The 25,204-nt window shown below is 34.3% G+C and overlaps 1 protein-coding gene across 1 annotated transcript in view; it reads left to right on the top strand.

Moving 5' to 3' along the window:
- CDH9 (cadherin 9) overlaps nucleotides 1-25,204 on the top strand; it is a 100,059-nt gene that overhangs the window by 63,471 nt on the left and 11,384 nt on the right. Inside the window, exons 4-9 of the mRNA XM_015282209.4 lie at nucleotides 10,616-10,735; nucleotides 12,661-12,828; nucleotides 16,673-16,860; nucleotides 18,134-18,387; nucleotides 18,948-19,084; nucleotides 19,969-20,090. Coding sequence (XP_015137695.2) covers nucleotides 10,616-10,735; nucleotides 12,661-12,828; nucleotides 16,673-16,860; nucleotides 18,134-18,387; nucleotides 18,948-19,084; nucleotides 19,969-20,090 — 989 coding nt within the window. The remainder of the gene's footprint in view (nucleotides 1-10,615; nucleotides 10,736-12,660; nucleotides 12,829-16,672; nucleotides 16,861-18,133; nucleotides 18,388-18,947; nucleotides 19,085-19,968; nucleotides 20,091-25,204) is intronic.

A 25,204-nucleotide genomic window follows, 5' to 3' on the forward strand; every position in this document is an offset into this window, starting at 1 on the left:
GATGTTTCACTTGAAAGAACTGAGAAGCACTGCATAAAAATGAGGGACAAAAATCAGTGTTAATAAGATTCAAATCAGTGCCTCTGAATAATTTAAATCATTTACAAGCTTAAGAGGTACAGAACATTTTTACGTTACAGATAAGCAGTCTCAAGATATAAGCAAAAGAAGCAACTGTTTTACTGTATCTCTGCTCCTAATTTTCTTGATTTATGCCTTACCTGCTCTCTAAACTAAAAAAATAAAATTTAAGGAGCTAATCATTAGAAAAAAAAAGAAATGAATTCAGCCTCAGTACTTGTTTCACTAGTTTTGTTCCCCAGATCAGATCACATAAGGTTAGACTTATGCCAGAAAGTGTGCTCATGAAGTGACAGGAGTGTGCAAATGCAAAGTAAAGCAGGAAAAACAGGAGAGACGGCTTCACAGATAAACTGAAAATTGCTTGATCTATTCCATTTTCTTTGGCTACCAAATCCTTAGATCTTCTTAACATGTTTTTGTTATGTTAATTTATTTTATTTTATTGTGATTCCTTGTGATACTGCAACAGGAATTCTGCGTCTTCCCTTGCAAGGAATGCAAGGGGAAAACCAAAGCCATCTATTAACTCCCTATCAGAAATAATTCTGTCTTGGTGCTAGAAATGGGGCTTTTGTAGAACTGCTGTCAGAAAGGAAAGGTAACTGGCTCTTGCTGTAAAAACAGTGAAGCATAGATACTTTTCATGTATCTTTTCTGTGAAAACTGAGCTGCTGCCAACTCTCTGTGAATTCTTTGACCTCCTCTAAGCTCCTATGTGTATCTACCTGCTCATGGTCTTAGTGTCTACCTTCATGTCTACCTTCATGGTCTAAGTTATTTCTTATAGGAAGAGATAAGATGAGGGCAGCAATTAGTAGGATAGACAAATTTTAAGCACTACATAAGGCTCTAGCCTTTTTGCCAAGGGAAATTTTCAGTTCTGGTCTAAACTAAATGTAGTTTCTTTTTATCTCTCTGTGAAATTATTCAGTACAATGCTATTTGCCTGGCTACTTTATTGCAACCATTTTATTAATTCCCATTATACATGTGCATTAAAAAAAAAAAAAAAAAGAGAGGAAGCTCTAGACTAGAGATTTTAATTAAAGTTGCTTGCATCATACTTACGCTAAAAATTGTTTGATGCGTCCATTTTACTTCCATTTATTTCTGTAGTTCTTCAGTGTAACTCTCTAATCTCTGAACAATAGCCTAATGGGCCTGAATCCTTGACATCAGTGCTTCTCCTCACACTGCAGCACAGTACGGTGGGATATGTTCTGCATATCTAGTGATATTTTCCTTTATATAGGGTGTTCAACCAAGGTCCTTTCATCTATCACGGCCCCACAAGTAAAAAGTAGAAATCTCAATGACATTCTGAAAATACAAAGGAGCAGCCATGCTGCTTCATCCACTTCTACGTGAAAACATATGTATTTTATACAACATTTGATAAAAAAATGAATTACTATTCACAGTCACTTGCAACCTGTTTTCAGAGCTATAGAAAATACCAAATCTTGATACCAAACTGGCTTGATGCCAGTTTCCAGGCACCAAATTTTCTCATTTATCCACTTTTACATGTATGGATAATTTTGCTTCTTTTAAGACAGGCTGCAATGTAACAGGTGCAATGAGACCTCATTTACATGACCATATTGGAGCTTACAGCAACTGAAGTGCTTGTGCAAAGGACTGGCATAACTAGGATTAATTAACATGGCTAAGATTAGGAACACCTATGCCTCTATCAGAAGCAACACATTAAATAGAACATAGCAGTGCAACAACCTTTATTGAAACTAAAACACACAAAACATTAAAATAAGCAAGTTAAGAGTAGAGAGGTAGTCTGTTGTCTAAATGTAGGTTTCTTTAAGTTCAAGAGACAGTACTAATGCCTCCATTTACATCACACAAATCCACAGGTTTTCTTGTTTTTTCACACCATACAGTTAAGCTAATTAAGTAATCTTAGGTGCCTGAAAAATATCTTCCTTTAAGTGATTTATGAGAATGGGATTTCTCAAATGGACACAGAGATCTAAGTCATGAATTGGAGTTGAATAGATCAAAGTTAAATCGGTTTGAAAATTGTCTATACGTACCATTAAACAAATTTACAAACTGTATTTAGAAGTATTATTTCATTTTTTTATTATTTTAAAGTAAAAGGGTAAACTTCCGGGATGTTCACTCAGTCTAATCTCCTGAACACAGAAGCTTTCAATCCTTTTTAGAAGCAAAGGCAGCTTCCTGGATGCTTGAGTATGCATTTTTGTTGCTAATGCTATGCAGCTGAGTGTAAAATGTCAGGCTTCATTTTTGAAATAATGCTAACACATGACTATCCTTTGAATGTAAAACACAAAGATTGTTGTTGATTTTTTTTTTTTTTTCCCAAGAGACTTCTCAAGAACTGTTAAATATTTCCAGAATGTGTAAGACTCCATAACCTCTCTGGGCAGCTTGTTTCAGTGCTCTGTCACCCTCAAAGTAAATAAGTTTTTTCTCATATTCAAATGGAGCTTCCTGTGTTCCAGTTTGTGCCCAATTACTCCGTGTCCTGTCTCTTAACACCATTGAAAAAAAGATGAAAACTTCTACATGTGAATCATTTGGCAGACATTTAAACCCTTTTGAAAGTAAATAAAATGTCTGAAAATAACATCATTAAATTCTTGTGACTTAGAATCTCCTAAAATTTTACTTTAATTTTTAGGTTTTTTATCTACATATACACAAACACATATACATTGTACTTACATCTATATTCACCTACATAGAATCATGCAGGTTCTAGAATTGTTTTGCTTTTCTAAAAGCAGTATCATAGAATCATAGAGTGGCTTGGGTTGGAAGGAACCTCAAGGATCATCAAGCTCCAGCCCCCCTAACACAGGCAGGCCCATCAGCCTCCATATCTAATACTAGACCAGGCTGCCCAGGGCCCCATCCAACCTGGCCTTGAACACCTCCAGGGATGGGGCATTCATAACCTCTCTGGCAGCCTGATCAAGCACCTCACAACTCTCAGTACTAATTTAATTAACAAAACCAAAACCAAAACCCCACATACAACTAAGATAACCTTGTAATTTGTTTCATTGTCTTCACTTTAGACTCTATTTTTCTTCAAATTGCAGCTCTGCTGTCATTTCCACAGATATCCACTGTATCTAAATGCAATAGAAGCAAGACGCTTTCATGAATCACATATTAAACTGATGTAAATTTGAATTTATTTATAATGTATTTATTTATTGAAAATTATAATTTTCTACAGCTATCTTAATGTTTAGTGAGGCAGACTTTAAACATCTAAGCAGGAGATCCCACAGAGGATGAAAACACTACCGAACTAATAAACTAATAAATATGAGGTCAGCCTACTGTCTTGATAACAGTGCACCATGTTCATAGTCAAAATAGAGATTAACACTCAGTTTTTCATCACATTTGTCCATGGAGCTGGAAAAGGTTAGAAATTGTTAAGATTTTTATCTACTCGTACTGCAGAAGAATTTTGAAGATAAACATGAGATTCTATTCCACTAACTAGAAATCTACAGTAGAGAAACTCTGCAAAATCTAATAAAGAGATACAAAAGTCAAGCTCAAAATGAGAAGGCAAATGAAAGATAAGTACAGGAAGCTAAATAGATTCTTCCTGAAAAGTTACATATCTGTCTGTACTACACTGTAAAATATAGAACTGTACAGGCTTATATATAGGAAACTTTAAGTGTAGTCCTAAAAGGTTACAAATCTTGAAAGCTGTTTCTTTAAGGTCTGATTTTTGACTTTTAAGTGAATACTTAAACTATAGACTTAATGGAGGTCCCCAGGTAACTTCTTTCTAGGGGAAAAAAAATGGTAAAGCAGAAAACTCTTCATGAATACTTAAATTAAGGGCATACTTTAGGATGTTCTTCATGAAGGAGAAGGTCTTGATAGTAGAGAAGAAATAGAATAAATGTTATCCTTGTGATTACTTCAGTATTTTATAATTTAGAAAATATAAATAGTCTTGAATACATGATTGAAACTGCTACTCATTAATCAGGATTTTTAATAAATAGGTAACATATTGTAACATTTATGAACTACAACTTCTACTACCAGGATCAAGGGGAAGATGGCTCTTCCCAAAGAGCTTTTCGTAAGAAAAAGTTGTTTCTCCCTTTTGGAGTATTCCAGGAATTAAGGTGAGGCAAAGTGGACAAGATTCACAACTGTCACCTTTTAAAAAGAACCAGAACTTCAAGGGATTTCTAAGCGGTGGAATAACTGTTTGGCTTGCCATGGATGGTATTTGTTAGTCAGTAAACCAAGCCTCTTTTTACACACTCTGTAAAGGCATTCCAGACAGACAGAAATAATTAAGGTAATTATCTGGCAAATTATGGTATTACTTGTTGCACATACTGGTTTCATTAGAAATTAATTATAACTGGAAAACTTAACATATGCACAACATTGCCAAGCCCAGAAACATGCAGCTGATGAGTTTCATCATCACTTTGATTAGAAATTTTAATGATAATATTGAATTTGTGGGTTTATTTATTTATCCATTTCTGGATTTTTTTTGGCATAGAGTGGAGTGGGGTTTTATTGTTTTCATCTCTTGGACTGAAAATAGTTGCTCTGCCTGAAAGTCTGCTAATTCACTTTAAGTACATAAAGCACGTTAAACTAATGTAAAGGAGTTCTAAGCTGCAGTTCATTAATTATGGATGACAGATCACTTTATCTCATTATTCTAGCAAATGCAATGTAAGAGGTAATCAATATTAACACTTGAGTCTAACTACTCTTATCACTGCCATTTGATGGCATCAGTATTTTTTCAGAAATGATTTTCTTTATGGTGAGAGGGGAAGAAAAGAATAGCTTCCTCAAAGAGTAAACATCCACAGTCTTGTTCACCCACCAATACTTCAAACTATTTCTCATTCTTTTTACTATTTTCCACTTCTTATTGTGTCCATAAAGGTTTTCAAATTCTCATGCAGAGCATCTGATGCACTTTGCAGTCACAATTACTACCAAAGGAAAACTAAAGTTACTATATCAAGATATTGAACAGCAGGAGGGCAAGGGCTAGAGGCTTTGTTCAGCTTTCCTATTCTTTCCAGCTCAATTTCAGACATTATTTTGCAATGGTATATGTTTCACTGTCAAAAGCTTGTAGCCCACACAGCATTTCAAACAGATTAGACAGAGTAGCAACACTGCATCTTTCCGTGCAGTCAAGCAATCTTTAGCATGTATTTTAATGCAAGCCCTGATAATGTTCTCTAAATTGTGAGTAGATTTTATTGTAGAAAAGGAAGGACAGAACAATTTACTATTAAATAATATTTAATAAGACTATTAAAAATAATTAGCTGGGTAAAAAGATATCTGCATCTTCTTTGTTGTGTGTGGTTTTGTTGTTATTGGTTTGTTTTTAATACACATTTCGGCTCATTATATAGTACTGAACCACATTTAAGTTCTTTCTTAATTTTCCATATAAAGTTATTGCTGCTGTTGTTCCCTTGGGTACAGTTCCACAGTTTCCTTATTTTTTTCTAGTTAGTTTTGTTTCTTCAATAACTTCAGATCTTTTATATTTTTTTCCTGTTGACACTTGCTCTTTTTCTTAGACTCTTATACTCTTACTTTATCAGACCTTACTTACTCTTATACTCTTTCTTTCCCCTTGCTCTTACAAATCTTTTATGTACTAACATTTTGGCCCTTTCTGTATCAAAGAAAAAGCAGTCTAGCAGAATCTCTCTTAAACTGGGGTCATGTACTAAAGAACAAAGTTCACTTTGCAATTCCCTGTTCCTTCAACTTTCTAGGTAGGGTTTGTCTTCCATCCAAACATAAGGGATAGATCTCAACTGTGTTTATTCCTAAAGGAATTTGATGTGATGCACTCCAACTGATGATCTAACAAGATCTTAGTGATAAATTCTATGGGTACATATTTTTTTTTAAGGCCTAGACATTATTATATGACTGCTTGTAGTTCATAATTTTTCCAGTACATTGCCTACACAGAAATTTTATCTATCCAAATAGAATAACCTGCCCTCAAACCTGAAAGTTGTTTACTATACTTCAGTATTTCTGTAGCTCACTCAAAATAAAAATTTCACTTATGTCTTATGGTAGCGGCATGTCCCGATGAAAACAATCCTTGGATCCAAGCTGTCTGAGCAAGCTATCTATCCACTAATCTGTAGGATTTTAATAAAATGAAATTCCTACTTTTGACTTCAGAGATTTTCCAGGCCTTTCCCAAATCTTTTCAGCTTGTGAAAGTTGTTCTCCTCTTCTAAAATCTTATCTCCATGAATAAACTTGATGAATAGCAGACTGTCATTGTACTTGAAAACAGGAAGCATGCACAAGAGCTTCTCCTTTAGGGAAACAAAGTCTTTCCTGCCTCTCCACTTAGTCCAGCTGGTCTTCTATTTCTGAAAATGAAACAGTCTTTTCCTGCTTTGAGTGGAGCATTGGTCTGAACATAGCTAAGGGGGGAGAAAAAAAAAAAGTTATGTGTAAAAATCAGAACCATCTGATAATGTCAAAAATATTCTTTTTCAGCATTTTCATGTTTTTTTTCATGTGAAATGATATTTTGCAAACTTCATATTGGAAGATAAAAGTCAAAAACAAATATATTTTTTTCCTTGAGATCAAAAGTTGGAACAGATCTGAAATCATATTGCTATAAAAAAAAAAAAAAAAGTCAAGAATCAAAGAATCAAAGTCAAAATGCACTTTGAAGCTACAGAATTCTTTTTGGAAATGAAATTTCCTGGTTCTGAATGATATTTAAAGCGCTGTCTGTCACTTGGATTCTGCACTGATGGAGGAATCTTGAAATTCACTGTGTTAAGAACATAATGTGCTCATTTACTTCATCCAAGATGGAGATTACTGTTCAAAATGAAGGTCACAGAGAAGTTATCAACTAATTAACATTTTCAAATAGACATAGATACATTCTTCTGATTGTCAGAAGATGTTTTAATTTGTGTCAGCTGAGCCAAGCAATAACAAGGGCATGCTGAGGAGTAATATTTTACATAAAAGTAGTTAAAGTTGTACCTATCTCATCTAATAGAAGACTTCTTGTACTACAGCAGTCCTCTGTGAGATGTGTACACACACTATGCAAAACATTCTGGTGTCATGTTATGAGACCTACTTTAACAGGAACTCTTTCAAGGACCTAAGACTACATAGACCCCAAATACATTAAGGATAATTCAGAAAAGCATTCTCACTTCAACAGCTTTTTCAAAATTATGTCTCACTCTTCATGAGTTTTGGCCATCTGTGAAACTCTGTTCAGGCATTGTCCTAGATATGGAGTGATGCTCTCTAATTCAGATTTCTTTTTTTGGACTCCACATTCTTACATGCACACAGATATAAGAACACACATAAACACATGAACACGTTATTGTTATTACTTCTTAGATTACTACTGAAGCAATTTGCACATTTTCTCCAGTATCTGTGCTGATGTGGTGGGTTTCACCTTGGATAGCTGCTGGACACCAGCCCAACTACTCTCTCACTACTCCTCAACAGGGCATGGAAAAAAGAAAAATGGAAAACCTTGTGTGTCAAAATAAAGTAATCACTTATAAATTGCCATCACAGACAGAAAAAAAAAGAATGTACTTAGGAAAGGGTAATTTAATTTATTGCCAATTAAAAAGGTGCAGAATGATGAGAAATAAGACCAAAAGCTAAAATACTCCCTACCCTCTAGGATCAACTTAATTCCTTAATTTTCTGTTCTTTTTCTTCCTCACCATGCTCAAACTGGCTGTTGCGGAAGCATCTCAAAAAACATCTAACACAACAGCCTGGTTTGTATTTAATTCTTCTGAAAAATGTGAGGAAAAATACTTCTTGTGAGTTAATCTGGACATAAACAAAAAATAAAAAAAGAAAAAAAAGAAAATCCATATTCTCTGGGTAACATTTGGGTGAGGGTGAGTAAAGGCCATAACTGATTTAGGTTAAAAAAAAACATCCAAACCATTTTTACAGCATTGCCAATTTATTCATAGATAGCTTTGAGTTACTTCAGTATATTGCCTTTTCTGTTTGGATTTCTAAACATAGAAACTCAGAGAAATTTCCTTCCTCAGAAAAATAGCTGTGCAAGCATTGCCTACAGTCCATGAATATTCTCTTTTCTAACACAGCATACTGTTGGCAGAGCAGAAAACAAATTGCTTGCTGATACTAAATTTTCTGAGGACGCGTTTCTGTTATTCATGTCCCTTAGTGGTACTCTTAGCTTATTGGCAAGCTGCAGGTGTTTTAACACTACTTTTCAATCATTCCAGAGATTCAGATAAATGAAAGAAAACATCAATATTTTGTAAACTGTAATGATATCTACATCATATATGCTTGATTTTTTTGGTAGTAATCTCCAAATTTTCTATAGGGTTATAGCTTTTGTGTTCTCCTCAGCAGCCATACTACATGGCATTTGCGACTCAGCAAACAAAAATATACAGTCCAATGAGAGAAAGACAGAAATTTCCCCAAAACTGACTTGAGCTGTGAAATGCCTTCGTTGAAAGAAAATATCATCCTCATAACGGTCTTCAGCATTCTAATTCTTTTTTTCTTTTTTTTTTTTTTTTTTTCAGAAGAACAGGAAAGTAGGGAAAAAAAAGTTAATGTGCATTCAGTTTTTCTGACCATACTCTGTCTCAGTCCCAAGACAGAGACTAAATCAAGCCAGATCAATAGATGCTGGAGTGGCACACAGTGTAAGCATATTATCCTACTGATAAGTTGTACTGTTTTAAGAAGCCAACAAGTGACACTGACTTTCCATTTTAATCCTGAATAGGCATGAGCTTTTATTTATCTGTTGCTATTTTTTTTTTTTTTAAGCAGATAGAACTTATGGAATCTTGCATTCCTCAAAGAATATTCTTTATTTTTTTACCCAGATAAACAGTTCAGCTGAACACTATTAGTGATAAAATTGTCCCTAAATATTCGTTGTTTCAGGATTATTTTTATAGTTTGCCTTGGCACACAGATGACCTCTGTTTAACTAGCCCAAAATAATCTAGGCTGCTAGCTGCAAAAACCTTCTTCAGTGTTTGATGCATTCTGACAAAGCCTTTTTACAACCTTATTCTGCTAATTCATTGAAGGGAAAAAAGTATTCCTCTCCTCTAGTCATGCTGTTCAGATAACCTGAAATAGAAGGAACTGTTATTCTTGTGTAGGTAAAATTATGTGCAAACACTTGTTATGTACTATGAGGAAAGAGATACATATAACGGGACTTAATGTGCTCTCATATTTGTGCTTTCCCTAGTCCTTCATATATCCAGTACGGCCAAAGTGGAAATCATGCACTTCAACATCTCACATGACTGAACACCTTCCAATTTTATAGCTCAGGAAGGCTATATGACCACAAGTTATTGGAATGAACTCTAATCTAGAGTGGCTAAGGGTAAATTAAAAATAATAATAATAATAATATGAGGAAAGTGAGATACACCAACAATGCTTATCCAAAAGCATAGTAAAGAACTTTTTCTCAGTCAACCATCAGCCCTTGGTAAGAGGTTAAAGATATTTACAGTTTTAGCTGTTAGACTGCCTCCATTTATGCAGAAATTTGTCAGCGCTGGATTAGGTTAGCACAATGCATCCTGATATCTTAAAAATCGCTTAGAAATAAAAGCTTGTGAAGAAGATTTATATGTATATATATATATAATATATTTTAAATATTATATTTTATCTGTTATTATATAGGGCTTTACAAAAGTTATCATTTGTTTCTAAACCATGAATTACACACAATGAATTGGCTCATAGTTTTTTTTTTTTTTTTTTTATCTCATATAGCCTATACTCTCATTGTGATCAGAGGACCTCAGGAAACAATTTTCACTCAAAATAAATGTTTATTAAAAAATATTGTAGTTATGGTTTAACAGAAATTATTTGCAAGATAGTTGGATAATTTTAATAAGGATGAAAAAAGTACATGACATTTTTGCAAGATGTAACTAATTTTTACAAAATCATTTTAAAAATTAGATTGAGACAGAATATTTTTTTAGTTTGACTTCAGATATTTTGAGGTTGTCTTCTAAACAAAAAATCAGGTTAGTTCATTATTTAAGTCAAAATTGAAAGTCATAATAGTATTTTTCACATAGTAAATACCTAGTGTGCAGTCTATACTGAGGCCATGTTATCAACAAAAGACCATCTTTAAAACTGTTTCATTTCAAGTAAAAAATTAGTGCTGTACTGTGTTTCAAAGGCATGTGCCGTTCCCTGTAAATTTCTAATGTTTATCTGAAGCATGGTGTTTAAGTGATACTGATTTTAGTTTTAGTCGTAAGGAAGATATGACTTGTTTTACTTTTTGCCTGAGGAGGACAAAATTGGATTTGTCTATCAGATGTTGTTTGACTTTTTACTAAATCTAGTACTGAAAATACCATATATGATTTCTAAGAAATACATGCCTTCTTAGAATTCTTTAATTCCTTGTTTGTTGCCCATTTAGGTACATCTGTTATTCAAGTGACAGCCACAGATGCTGATGATGCCAACTATGGAAATAGTGCCAAAGTGGTGTACAGTATTCTTCAGGGACAGCCATATTTCTCAGTGGATCCAGAAACAGGTTAGCAACTCACATGGTTCTGATTTTTGAAATGACAGAGAGTAGATACTGGGATGAAGATATCTGTCACTTTTATTTAAATATTGCATGATATAATTAGACATAAAACAGACAATCTTTTTACAAATGGAAGTTGTAATCCATAAAAGTGTAACTTTTCTGTTAAAACAACATTGTTTTGGAAGAATAATTTCATTCTTTGGTATGAATATGGCATATGGAAGACAATTGCTAACTCTAAGGTCAGTTGTTTAGAGTGTAGATTATTGGAAGGGACTCAAAGAGTCAAATTTTAGAAGTTTATTTTACACTAGTTTCTGGGATTTTCATCTGGTTCATTTTTAAGTGTATGTATATTATATATATACACTTAAAGATGAACCAGATGAATATATATATATATATATATGCACACATGGAAAATTTCAGACCATAAGATAAAGAAGTATCTCCAGAGGTAAATAAACTATTTGTAAAAGTTTGTGACAGATTTTTGTTAGCTGACAGTTTTTAAGTAAAAAAGTTTTTTGAAGCTATACTCTGTCTCCAACAGAATTGAAGTAAGAACCATTAGTACATTAATGAAGGCCTTAAAGCATAAAGAGAAACCCTTTTTAACTGTTATGTAGGAAATGGTTAGGCACAAGGAAGAAAAACTCATGTGAACTTTGGTTATTAACAAAGAACAATCTTTAAAATTTTTTGATTTCAAGAAGAAAACTAATACAGTATTGGCTTTCAAAGTCATGCACCATTCCCTGTACTTTTACCACGGGCCACAAAATTGTGACCCAATAGAACATCAAATTAACAAACAAAAAACTACCAAAACCAAAAAGAAACAGTACATACTAACACATATAAAACTTTGCATGCACTGTACTACCATGTTTCTGCGTATTACCAAATTCATTCTGGTATAAGTATCCAAAATTTAAGTGAAATTTTTTCCAGAGTCCATGAAGTTCCTGGTCTAATGGGCATACTCAGATTATGACTAATTTGCTTTTGAAACAATTACTTTTGCAATTTAGCACGGCCATTATATCTACAGGATAATAAGGGAGAATAACTCTTATATGTGGAATGAAGTTTATTTCTTTTTCTCCACATCTTAACTTTACCATACAGAAGCAAGGAAAAAGGACAATTATAGTTCATTAACCAAGGGTAGCAGGTATTGAAGAAGGTAGAAAGTTTGGGGAATATCTGAGAGCTCATCTTTGATTTTGGGATTATCTTTATTTTTATCCAATTTTCTTTTTAGTGTTACACTCCTTAACATGCTGAGTTATGGTAGTCAGAACCCAGTAACTCTGAATAAGATATAAATGCTATAACTGCTACACTAGAGAATTTGGGGTTTTGGTTTTTTGTCTTGTTTCACTATCTTCCCAGGAGTGGGAACTCTGTAAACTCAAAACAAAAAAAAAAAAAAAAAACAGAGAAACAAAACGAACAAACAAAAAAAACCCCCAAAACAACCATGTAATGGTAATGAGTGCCTTCCTCTGAAAAAGAAAAGGCAGGTGTTTGAATCCTCCAAGGGAAAAAAAGACACTATTTAAATTCTTCCACTTCAACAGAGAAAGTAATCATCACTTCAGCCCTGCAAAACCACTATATTTTAAATAAAAATAAATAAATAAAAAATTAAAAAAAAACCCAACAACCTCAGCTTATATTCTAAAATATGTGTATATCTACTTTAATGGAAACAACCTCTGTGCTCTGGATCCCAAGAAAAGAAGATTTATTTGCTCTTTCTTCAGGGTAGGAGAATTTTATTAGAATATATATAGAATATTAGAATATTAGAAACAATGAATAACATCAGTTATATTTCTTATATTTCTATACATTTGAAAAATCAGAGGTTAAAGTGTGCCTTCTACACTGCATCTCCTTTTTCTCTTTTCTCTAAGGCATAATCAAAACTGCTCTACCGGACATGAGCAGAGAAAACAGGGAACAGTATCAAGTGGTCATCCAAGCCAAAGACATGGGAGGCCAGATGGGAGGACTATCAGGAACCACCACGGTGAACATCACACTGACTGATGTCAATGACAATCCACCTCGATTTCCTCAGAGTATGGAGCACTAAGAGTTCTGTTTCTTTCCAATGAAATTCTCTAAATCAGCTGCTTCACTGTCACCTTCTGCGATCTTTTTTTTTTCTCCTCCCCCCCCCCCCCCCTTTATTTATTTATTTTTTAATCTAAATGCTGGCCCACTGTTGTGTCTATTTATGTTGCAGCATCATAAAGGCAAATGGATTTTTGTTTTTTTCTTAATGTCAAAATATTTTCTGCAACTATAAACTTACTTCACCTTCTTACTCTGCTCATAGGAATATTAGCTGTAACAATAGACTAGGATAACAGTAGGGTTTTCAGAACCTTTACTGAAATTTAATAACAAAATCTAGGACTGAGTTTATAAGTTCCAAACGTTTAGCCAAGCAGTTCATCAAATTTTCTTATACATCACCTTGCACAGGCAGAATTGGTCAGGAGATATGCTTTGCTGGAAGTCTAAGTATTTGCTTCAAGTACTTGTAATCTGTACTTAATTACTGATAAAGACTGCTTTGTATAATCTAGTCTGTATTTGACACACAACTGTGTCAAGTATCTCTGTATAATATAAAAATATCTCTGTATAATAAATTTGACAAACAATAGAAAACTGCACAATATAGAAAGCTTCATGAAATGCTACATTTTCTTTCATCCTAGGCTACTGGTTTAAATCCAGTTCCATGTTGTTACAATCAGTGTCTACTAACTGTTTAACAGGCTGCAGATATAATACATTTACAGCTTCAGTTCAGTGTCTGCTGGAAGAATGTCCATGATGTAAAATTTGAATTGCTTGTTGGCACTGATTAGAGACCTGACTGCCTCTCTTTACGAATTCACCAAAGTATGAACAAACAAGACTGAACTCTCCCCCAGAGTTACAGGAACTTGAAAAGTACTTCCGTGCCATGGCAATAAGTATACTCAAAACATTATAAGCAGGTCAACCTAGAACAGATTCTTTAAAATGCTGGAAAACTCAGACAGAGTGGGAGAGAGGATTCTTGAAGCTTGCTTCCATTCTTCCTAATTGGTTGTGTTTTAAAGAGGGGGCAGAGAATGTACCATGGGTCTTATAAAGAGAGAATAATTTGAATTCATAATCAGAGTTTACTTACTGAGAATAACTTTCACATGGAAAACTCACAGTACAGTTTTCAACCAATCTTCCTGCTTGATTTTAAGAGAGGATACTCCTTTATAGCATGATACAGCCGACAGTAGTTTGGCAAACAGAAATTCCTGAACCTAAATTAGAGTGCAGTGTAGCGCCTTCTAAGCTTTGTTGCTGAATAAAATTGAATAAAATTCAAAACAAGATTATAAAAAACAATAAAAAGAAGTATGAACAGAACTACAAAATGATGTTAGTTTCTCACTCTCTTTAGCCTTCATTCCTTACCAATGCTCTTGACAGATTAGCTGAAGTCTGAAGTCTATAGAAGTTCTGATAATTATGATTTGCTTTGGTTCTGATACATAACTGTAGAGAAATTCACACAATTTGATGCTTCATACAATATGAAATGTAGCTTTCTACATAGAATATCACTGAAGAACATAGATTGGCCATACATGAATTGCTATGGGGTCTCCTCAGGGGAGCAATTTTCATTTTCTTGATGACCCTTCCTTTCTATTTTCTTTCTCCTCAACAGGGTGATTTTCAAAACTTCTAGGGAAGTCAAATATATAGAAATATCTGAAGATTTTAACTTATTCTAAGATAAATAAGAACATACCTTCAAATTAATACACAATTTTGGAGCCTTTGTCCTTCCAAAGACAATTATTTTCCATTTTCTTTTATGTGAGGCAAGAATAAGTATAAATGTGACCCAAAGGTGAATAGCAAGTAGAAGCAACAGGGGTTAATGTGATGTTGCTGAAGAACTGAAGACTGATTTATTAGAGTAGATAAAAGAATAAAAAATGGCAGAGAGCACTGTTCAGTGCTGGATGTTTGGATTGCAATAGGAAGAAACTGATTTTGTGTTTTGTTCTATTTCTTGAAATATTCACTGTCCTTCACACTTGAAAAACATAGGCCAAATTTAAATGCTGAATTTATATGGCACACTACTGAAAATCTTACATATCCTGAATTCAATTGTACTCTAAATCAAAGTAGCCACCTCACATCCCAAAAATATATAGCATTTACCTGGCACCACAAAAATAAGAAATGTTTTCAGATGCAAAAACAATTAAGGGAGTTATTTATTCTGGAAGAAGCCATAAGTGGCATGATTAAATCTGTTCTTTCAGTATTCCCAGCTCACGTGACAATCCTTTGAATTTGAGTAAGCCTCCAAACTTATGTTTAGCTGCCAAGTGTCATAACTTTCATCACATTTTCAGCTTTCTTTAAGGGAATAACATTTATTCTACTCTGTGTGGATTGCAGTCAAAGAGTCTACTGCTGAGCTTTCACTTAAATAGCAAATTTGTAACAATAAATAAGATTTAGCAACAAGCATTAGCTTCCATTTTATTACACATCTATATAGGTATAGGGTATCTCCAGAGACAATGTTTTGTACTCAGTACATTTTGAGGTACAGACTCCCTCAGCACTCTCTATTATGGTCCTTTTGAATAAAAGAAACCTTTAGGACTCTGCAAGGGTCTTAAATGAAAGCAAAGCATGTGTAAATACAGGAAACAACCAATAGGCTAGTTAAAAGAAATACACTTGCGTGTACTGTACTTCGGGTTAATACAACTTTTAGACCCTTCAAACAACATTTTTGCATTTTGCCCAGTGTTAATTTGTCAGGTCAAGAATTTTAATCTATTTTTTTCCAATATTATTATTTTACACAGTAATTTCATGTTTATTTACATCAGAAAATTGTTCAAAAATCTCATTCAGATTCTGGAAATTTGCATGGAAAATGCTGTATATGTATATACATATATATATTTCAAATATTCTCTAGCAAATAACAGAAAATATTGATTTAGAAATGTTTACGTTTTGTCAGTGTTGAAGAATTTTAATTGTCTAGTTCTTACTAGTCAAGAAAACCATCTGATTAATACTTTTTCTGTGACAGCATGCCTTAATAATAAGATTTTTATGGTGAATGTTGTCAGAAAATACATATAAGTTCACATTTTATATACATAGGCAAGATTAAAATGTCTGTGTAATCAGAATTCTTTCTAGCAAAACGTGATTATAAAAACATTAAATGACGCCAACCATTGAAAGAGCACAAAAAGTACGTACAGAGTAAATTAAAGAAAATCTGAGTCTGTGCAGAGTAAATTAAAGAAAATCTGAAAGCATCTGCATTTTAATTAACTATAGCAATTAAAATGAACATGTATCCAAATTCTCTTTACCGTGACTCTTTATTATGTATTACCAATAATGGATAAACGAATTTAGATAGAACGCCTGAAATGAATATAAATTTCAAAATATCAAAAGAGGGAAAATATAGCCCATTTTATATTAGTCTCCTGCTTTCTAAAACTCTTCTGCCTTGAGGAAACAAAACAAAATGTGCTACTTACAAATATATCTGGCAACATTTCTGGAGAACTGAGGAAAAAATTAGTTAACAAATCAACATTAGAATCACTGCCGCATTGTTGAGCTTCTCTGTTCCAGTATTAAAAACATTAAAAACACTGTACTAAATGGCTTTGAAGAATCATTTGAATTTTTTGTGACAGTTTGTCAATCAACTCCAAGCCCTGTTTAGTACAACTAAAAGTTTAGTATAATGACTATTGGCATTTTTCTTGATGTAATTTTAAAAAATCCAGGTGAAATTGAAAATGTTTATTATTCAGAAGAACAAAGTTTCTTAAAATAAAAACTTGGATTTTGCTCTTCCAGGCACCTACCAGTTCAGCTCTCCTGAATCTGCACCACCTGGGACTCCTCTTGGCAGAATTAAAGCCAATGACCCTGATCTGGGTGAAAATGCAGAGACTGAGTATAGTATTTCCAATGGGGATGGATCAGACATGTTTGATATCGTCACTGACAAGGATACACAGGAAGGGATTATAACTGTCAAAAAGGTTTATTTTTTTCTCCTTCTCTTTTATATGTACTTAGCTCTCCAGGTGTTGTGGTTATTTTTCCAGGGAAAGGGAGGGTAGATCTCACAAGGGGCCAAAGCTGCCAAGGAGTTGTTCCATTAGCTTTGTTCTTCTCTTTCTTCAGCAGATATCTGTTATTTTCATGTCTCGAGGGAAATTTACTGGCACGTCACTTCACATAAAGCAATATTTCAGTGGCAGCTGTCTGCTCAATATATGTACTCTCACACAATACTTTCGAATTATGGCTGTGTGAACCTGGAGGGGTTCAGTTCACAGTGGGTTTTGTCAGCTGAATGGTGCAGTAGTACTCACAAAGGTTGGAGGCTCACCTGCAGTTTGATGATCTTACATCTACAGCCTGTCACTCTGTAATCTGTTTAAAAATCCGGTACACTCAGACCCATAAATCTGTTATGGTTTAAGTCCAGCCTTGGTGAAACTTAAGTTCTTAGCTATTACGTCAATTGAGGTCTTAAGTGCAAAGAAACTGATAGAAATTTAACTCAAAATGCCATCTCTGACAGATTGGTTGGTTGCTTTTCATGGTTCAGACTGTTGCAGTATGAACACATTTTTTAGTTCTGTTTTTAAGTGATCAGTAACAGTAAATTGCTATATGTATATGTAATATACACATACATATATGGAAACTAGGTATATGTTCATTTTTGTATGTACATGTGTGCACGTATCCATGTATATATATGTATACATACAAATATACAGATAGACAGGAAATCAGATCTCACAATTTTTCTTTTCACTGTGGAATATGGAGGGTAGGAATAAGTTGTATCACTGTTGCTCCTGATGCAGAGTAGGCAAGGGTAGATGATAATATGGGAGGAGACAGGAGAGTGAAAATAGGGCGGAGCAACTTAAACAGCTGGGATAAGTGTTTCTTGCTCTGTAAGGATGAGAAAAATAAGGATCTTTGCACCTCCTACTTGTGGAAGGAGTCCATCTTGCCTGTTTCTTTCTCTCTTTCTAATTTTATATAGATAAATCCTTCTGGACTTCTATGAATCTAAACAAGTTGTATCCAAGGGGATCATAGTCGTCTTGCTGCCCTATATAATTCCCATTTTTTTCTTATACTTAGAAAATGCCATCTTCCCCAGGATGCATTACAATTTTGAGATTTTTTTTCTCTGAAAAATGTTTAAACATTTACTCCATTATTGTAAAGCTGACTGACATTTCTTGTAAAATGATACAATTTTCTTTATTAATATTATTTGCTCCCTAGCAGCTGGATTTTGAAAAGAAGATATTATATACCTTAAGAGTGGAAGCAACAAACACTCATCTGGATCCTCGTTTTCTTCAGCTGGGGCCATTCAAAGACACAGCTCTGGTCAAAATTTCTGTAGAAGACATAGACGAACCTCCAGTGTTCAGCAGATCCTCATATTTAATAGAAGTAGATGAAGATGCCAAGGAAGGAAGCATTATTGGGCAGGTTGTGGCCCAGGATCCAGATATAACAAAGAATACAATAAAGTAAGTCATTACATGTTGTTAAATGCTTTAAATATTGGTTAAATCTCACACAAAGCATGATGAGAGTGCAATATAACAGTGGTGCACTTGTGTAATTAAGCTCATAGGAGCCACTGAAAAATGTTCAACAGAGAAACATCTACGGGAGCTTGTGATGGCAAGCAGTTATAAAGTGATAATTATATCTGAAATGTATGCCCTTTGATGGCTGAATTCTCCAAGAATTACATTGCAAAAATATTACCTAAGAACACTCATTTTTAGTTTTATTTCATCGTCCACTTTGTAAGTTCAAACATAATTTTGAATAACAATCTAATAAACAACCCACATAATTACTTTGCCCTTCATTTCACTCACTTAGTCTTAAAAAAGATGTTTCTCTGTATTTGTAACATACTGCATTCCTCTGGCAGCTACAGAAAAGCTTAAGACTACCTGTTTAGAAAACATTCTTGATTAACTACAATTAAATGCACAAAATGTTTATAGGTGGCTGTAAACTAAACTGGAAACTGTATCAAGAAACAATGAAGCTCAGTTGTAACATATCTTAACAGGTATTCTGTGGATCGACACACTGACCTGGATAGAATATTCAACATCTATTCAGGAAATGGATCTTTATTCATCTCAAAGCCACTTGACCGGGAAGAAACTCCCTGGCACAACATCACTGTCATAGCAACTGAAATCAGTAAGTTGGAGTAACTAATAATATTAGATCTGGGAAAGACTGGAATATTACAGTATTTATTATGTAGGCTTGCCCTTCCTCAAATATTATCAATACACAGAGTATCTTCACATGTGCATCTACTTAAGGATTATCTTTGCCCATTTGTGGAAAGATAATTTGGAATTCTCAGACTCAACAAAACTGGTTTCCCGAGAATTCCAAGCAAATAATTTACTGTTGAAGCAATGCATTTCAGCCAAACAATAAAAGGCATTAGAGGGAAATTTTCTAAATTTTAGAAAGATTGTTATCTTTTTCTCACACAACACTCCTTCACTGCTTGATCAAATATTGACTCCATTTTCAATAAATGTAGTGCATGAGTCATCTCCAACTATAGCTTGATGCCAGAGGTCAAGTTTGCCAATACTAACAGATTTTAATATCTGCACAGATCCACTTTGTGATTTTACTTTTTGAGAACAGACATTTTTCTTCTTCTTCCTTATTTGACTCTAAATGTTCTTGACAGCTCTGCCTTGGGAAACAGCCCTTGGAATGAATCATTTACTTCACTAATGTATGGAATACAAGTCAAATTTCAGTAACAACTTGGTGGCCAGTTATGCAAATCTTTTAAGCAGTTTGTATTATTTAAAAATTTCAATAGTATAATAGAAGAAATTTTTTCAAATATTGCTAGGGCTTTTAATCATATGCAAAATACAACAGTAGAAAGTTAAGGATAATTGTTTTCATGTTGTGAAGATAAATTAGTATTTCCAATGTCTATTGGAAAAAAAAAAAAAAACAAAACGATTATTTCAGGTCTTTTCACAAATTGTGTGTTGTACAAAACTTTGCACTGTACACAGTCCATTGCAATCATTTTCTTGTTTCAGATAATCCTAAACAAAGTAGCCAGATACCTGTCTTCATCCGGATTTTAGACATAAATGATCATGCACCAGAATTTGCCAAATACTATGAAACATTTGTCTGTGAAAATGCAAAAGCAGGACAGGTAAGTGAATATTTATGTTACTTGAGAATTTTAGTGAAACTATTAAGGAATATCATAACAGAGACTTCAGAATGTCTGCATTTCAGTAACTGCAAATCAAACCAACTATCTCTTTATTCTCTGTCTACTAACAGTAGTTACCACTTGTTTACAAAAAAAAAAAAAAAAAAAAAAAAAAGATTTTAAGAGATAAAGATGAAGGATTTTATGTTAATATCACATAGTATAAAGAAAAATTTATTTAGGGTGTTTTTTTTTCATCCTTAATATCAGAAAATATTTTCCAGATCTACTTATGCATAATGCTACAAAAATCTTTTTACTCTCTCATAACTCCATTTCCTTTGGAAAGTTTTTCAAAGCCTTAGCTGACATAGCCACACCTTCAAGTACACAAACACAGGAAAACATTTTACTACGCTCCATTATGTAGAATGAAAACCCACATGAAGAATAAAAAAAAAATTATAAATAAATAAATACATAAGTACATGAATAAATAAAGCCAATGTAACTGTTTTCTTTGCAAGTTTTGTTAAATTCTGAATTGAGCTGAATGTGAGCAAAACTCATGTATATCCCCTTTAAAATTATTTGTGCAATTCTGTAATTATCTAAAAAGGTGATAAGATTTATGGAAGAAAATTAGAAACAATGTCTGTTTATGATAACATCAATCAGCTTTTCTGTTTTAAATCTTGTGAAGGAAGATAATGTTTTGCTAATTTTTAATTCTGAAAGTACTTACCAAGTTCATACCAAATAAGTGGATACAGCATCAGATTATATACCCTGAAATTGTCAATCTACATTGTACTTAAGTCCACGTTTAAATCCTAACTTATTTCTTCTCTCATCTTTGAGAGAAGGAAAAGACTTGAGATCATTATTTTCCCTAATGGATGAGTCTGTTTCTCCTGCAGTAGAGAGAGGCCAGGACAGAATTCTAGATCTTTCTTTCTGTCTTCTGAGCATACTAACTACACAAAACTCAAAGACTTTATAGGATTGAGGGATATGGATATGCATCAGAAAATATACTTATTTTTAACTTTGTTCTCTGTCCAGAGTTATTCATATTTAACAATGCCATGATGACTGCACTGAAAATAGCATAAATGGTACTTGGGATTGATCTGGGATGTCAGGTCTTGCAGAACTCTATAAAGGGCAAGAATATGCAGTTTACCAGATGCAATGCAAATGGTGTTTTACAACAGGTTTAAGAGATGAAAACAAAGATATATATATGTATACAAACATATATATAAACATATATATATAAGTACATATAGTAAGGAAATAGACAAAAATAGAAAAGAGAGAGAAAATGAGTGTGAATTGAAAGAATCTGCATTAAGTCTACTAATCTGTCATTCATTGCACTTACTAATGGAACTTAGTTAAATGGGTTACTAAATACAGAGGATAGTTTAAGTGAAATTGATTGGCTTCAGAGAGGTGCTTGATCATAATTTTAATTCTTTTTCAAGAAGGTTCTTCTGTATTTGCCCCCCTTCCTGGAAGCATTCAAGGCCAGATTGGATGGGGCTTTGAGCAACCTGGTCTACTGGGAGATGTTCCTGACTACAGCAGAGGGGTTGGAAACAGATGATCATAAAAGTCCCTTCCAACCCAGACTATTCTATGATTATATGATTCTATTTTTGATACAAATGATGTACATAGATGAGTATGTATATCAAAGGCAGTGATGAATTTAATTAAAACAGTGGAGGAGATTATAATATCAAAATGAACAAGGTACATCTTTCAAAACAACTGAGGCTTATGATCAGAACATAAAGTCATAGCTGACAACATAAATTGTCATATAAGTGTATAGTTCAATATTTACATAATGAATAAAGCTTTTCTCTCAGCTTCTGATTATTGAACCCTCATATTTCTGTTTTCTGATTGACAACCTCTTTTTTTTTCCAGATTGAATACATTCAGATAATTCTAGTCATTGATTTGAATGGCTGGCATATGATCTAAATTCTGTCTATGCAACAAAATCTCTTTGCACAAGATGAAATTGAGACAAAGAAATCTTAAAATCTTAGTATAATGGCTGATAGCAAAGTAGGTCATATACTTTAATTGAATAATACAAAGAAATCTTCAGAGCTTAGTGATTACTATTTCAATGGAATTAATCATGTGGAATATTATCAGTTTGCAAACTCTGGTTTTGTCATATATGTGAACCAAGTTCAGTCTAGTCATAACTCCTGTCAGTTTTCTTTCACAAAATAGTCCAGAATACTTGATGAAATATCCAATAATGTATAAAACTGCATTTACCTTTCCAGTGAATTCTGTGCCTTTCTACAAATAGTCATGAGAAAATGAGAAAGCCTGTTAATTATGTGTCTTATTGTTTAGATCTTCCATCCATCTACTCTATCAATTTAATTCCAGATATTATTTTCCTTAATTGGAAAAATCTGCAAATATTAGAAAGATCGTATGCATCAAATGTAGATTCAGAAGAATGAGAGACCTAGACCTTTCTTCTATTTTTTAACAGTTAGTTTCCTCATGCAGGCATCTGAATTTACACCTGGACATTTACCTGTATTTGAAACTGTTTCAGAAAACAAATAAACTTTAATACATGAGAATACTTTTACTTTGGGACCTAAAAAGAGCAATGAATATAGAGATGCAAACGGGAATGTTTTGGCTATAGATGCTAAATTCCAGATAGCCTATATTGCTCATGTTTAGCTGCCCCCTGTAAATATGATATAGATTATTATTTTTTAATTGTTCCCAACTATTAATCACAGTGCTCTCTAAATCTCAGTTGCATAGTGAAGCAGTCAGAATGATCAAATATTATCCTCTACTGTCTAGTGACATTACTGATTCTCTACATCAGCAGATATTAGAGGCTCCGTTTGTTGTGTTTTAAGAAAGAATACCCTACAGAGTTTCTCTTCCTCCTCTGACACTGTTTTGTCTCCAGATAACAGTGGTATGATTAGGGAGAAATACTGTCACTAGGGATATATAAACAATAGCATTCATAAGACTGGAATAGATCTGTCACCTTGCAAGTCCCACTGCCTAATGCACAAGCTATAGAAGAGTATGATGCAGCCTTCCCCTTGCAGAATTTAAAAATCCCTAATCCTCTGATGGTGTGCTGGAGCCCCAGGGACTGCTGTAGGGAAGGCTCTGGTACAAGTTCTCTCATGCCCTTGTCACAGGAATTAATTGTGTCTTTGTAGCCGGATTAGAGGATGAATCCTCTCCATGGAAACCAGGAAGATTTACTTGAAAAGGAGGTTGAATAAATTGAGCAAGTTAGTGACAACAGTTCAGTTAATTTCAACATCTACCAATAATATTTAAGAAAACAACTTAGGTTGCTTTTTTGCATTGATGCTATATTCTTTCCTGCCATTCAGGGGCTCTCAAGCATCAGAACGGAGAAAAAAAATCTTCTCTCTCTTGAAAAGCTGGCAGATTTTTCATTTCATTACTCTCCATACACGCCTTCCTTTATAAAATGGAGTATATAGTGCATTTTTAATGTGGTTGTTGCTAATTATCAGTCACAACTAGTTGTACATTGTCCCTCACTTCTCCTAGTAGAAACCTATTGACTTGATTTAGTGAAAGACCCAAATTCCCTGTTTGTCTCACTTCTAAAATAAGAATAGGAGTTTAATTAAGATTTTTCCAACTTCTGTTAAGAATTCAGCCCTGCTTTAAAGTTGTCAGCATATGGTTGGCCCAGAGCCAAGGTGTAAAAATTGTTTCGCTTTAGCAATTGTGAAACTTCATTAAGTGATGGGTGTTTTAGAACATTTCTGTAGACATAACACACCAGGATCAAAAGTCTATTCAGTTTTACCTATGTGTGTCTGAGCCAGCACTGTAGTAATGCACATGCTAGAACACTACCTGAACACATGAGATTACTCAAGCACTACGTTGACAAGCTGGGCATCCACCTAGGATTTCACTGATTTTGAAATAATTCTTTTGGGAGTATTTCATAATTCTTCTGGGGGTATATCTTTCCATTACTCCTAGTTCAGATGGGCACTGATGAAATTGCTCAGAGAAGCCGACAAACTATGAAAAGAGTTTTCAGGGGTTTAGGGCATTTAGTTCAAGGAGCAGGAGCACAAGTGATGTTTTGTTCTATGCCTTCAGGAGCAGTGAAGGACACGGAGCGGGCTTGGAAAACACAAGTAATGAATAAATGGCTCAGAAGCTGGTGTCAAGGAAGAAACTTTGGGTTCTTTGATCATGGAGCAGTTTACTCGGCCCCTGGACTGTTGTTCGTGTGTGGAACCCAGCTATCTCAAAGGGGGAAATGAATCCTATCTCAGGAGCTAGCAGGGCTTATTGAAAGAGCTTTAAACTAGCTATGACGGGGAAAGGGGACAAAATAGGACTCACCAGAGATGAGTCTAGGGGAACAATGCTTGAGCTGGGGATGAGGCAGATGACTCAGCTGAAGTGCATCTACACCAATGCACACAGCATGGGCAACAAGAAGGAGGAGCTGGAAATAATTGTGTGGCAGGCTAAGTATGACCTAGTTGCTATTACCAAAACATGGTGGGACCACTCCCATGACTGGAGTGCTGTGATGGATGGTTACAAGCTCTTCAGAGGGGACAGACAAGGAAGGAAGGGTGCTGGTGTGGCCCTTTATATTAAAGAGTATTTCAGTGTTGAAGAGCTTGGGGTTGGGAATGATAAAGTTGAGTGTCTATGGATAAGGCCTGTAGGGGTGACGTCTTGGTGGGGGTCTGTTATAGAATGTCTAATCACAATGAAGAGAAGGATGTGGCATTCTATGAGCAGTTTGCGGAAGTTGTGCAATTGCCAGCACTCATTCTCATGGGAGACTTCAACTTCCCTGATATATGTTGGAAATACAATACAACGCAGAGGAAGCAGTCCAAGAGGTTTCTAGAGTGCGTGGAAAATAGCTTCCTTACACAGCTGGTACGATAGCCTACCAGGGGTGGTGCCCTGCTAGACCTGCTCTTCACTAACAGTGAAGGACTGGTGGGAGATGTGAAGGCTGGGGGCTGTCTTGGGCAGAGTGACCATGTTATTGTAGAATTCTCTGTTCTTGG

Source organism: Gallus gallus, chromosome 2 (genome assembly GCF_016699485.2).
Source record: "Gallus gallus isolate bGalGal1 chromosome 2, bGalGal1.mat.broiler.GRCg7b, whole genome shotgun sequence".
In the NCBI taxonomy this organism is placed as follows: Eukaryota; Metazoa; Chordata; class Aves; order Galliformes; family Phasianidae; genus Gallus; species Gallus gallus.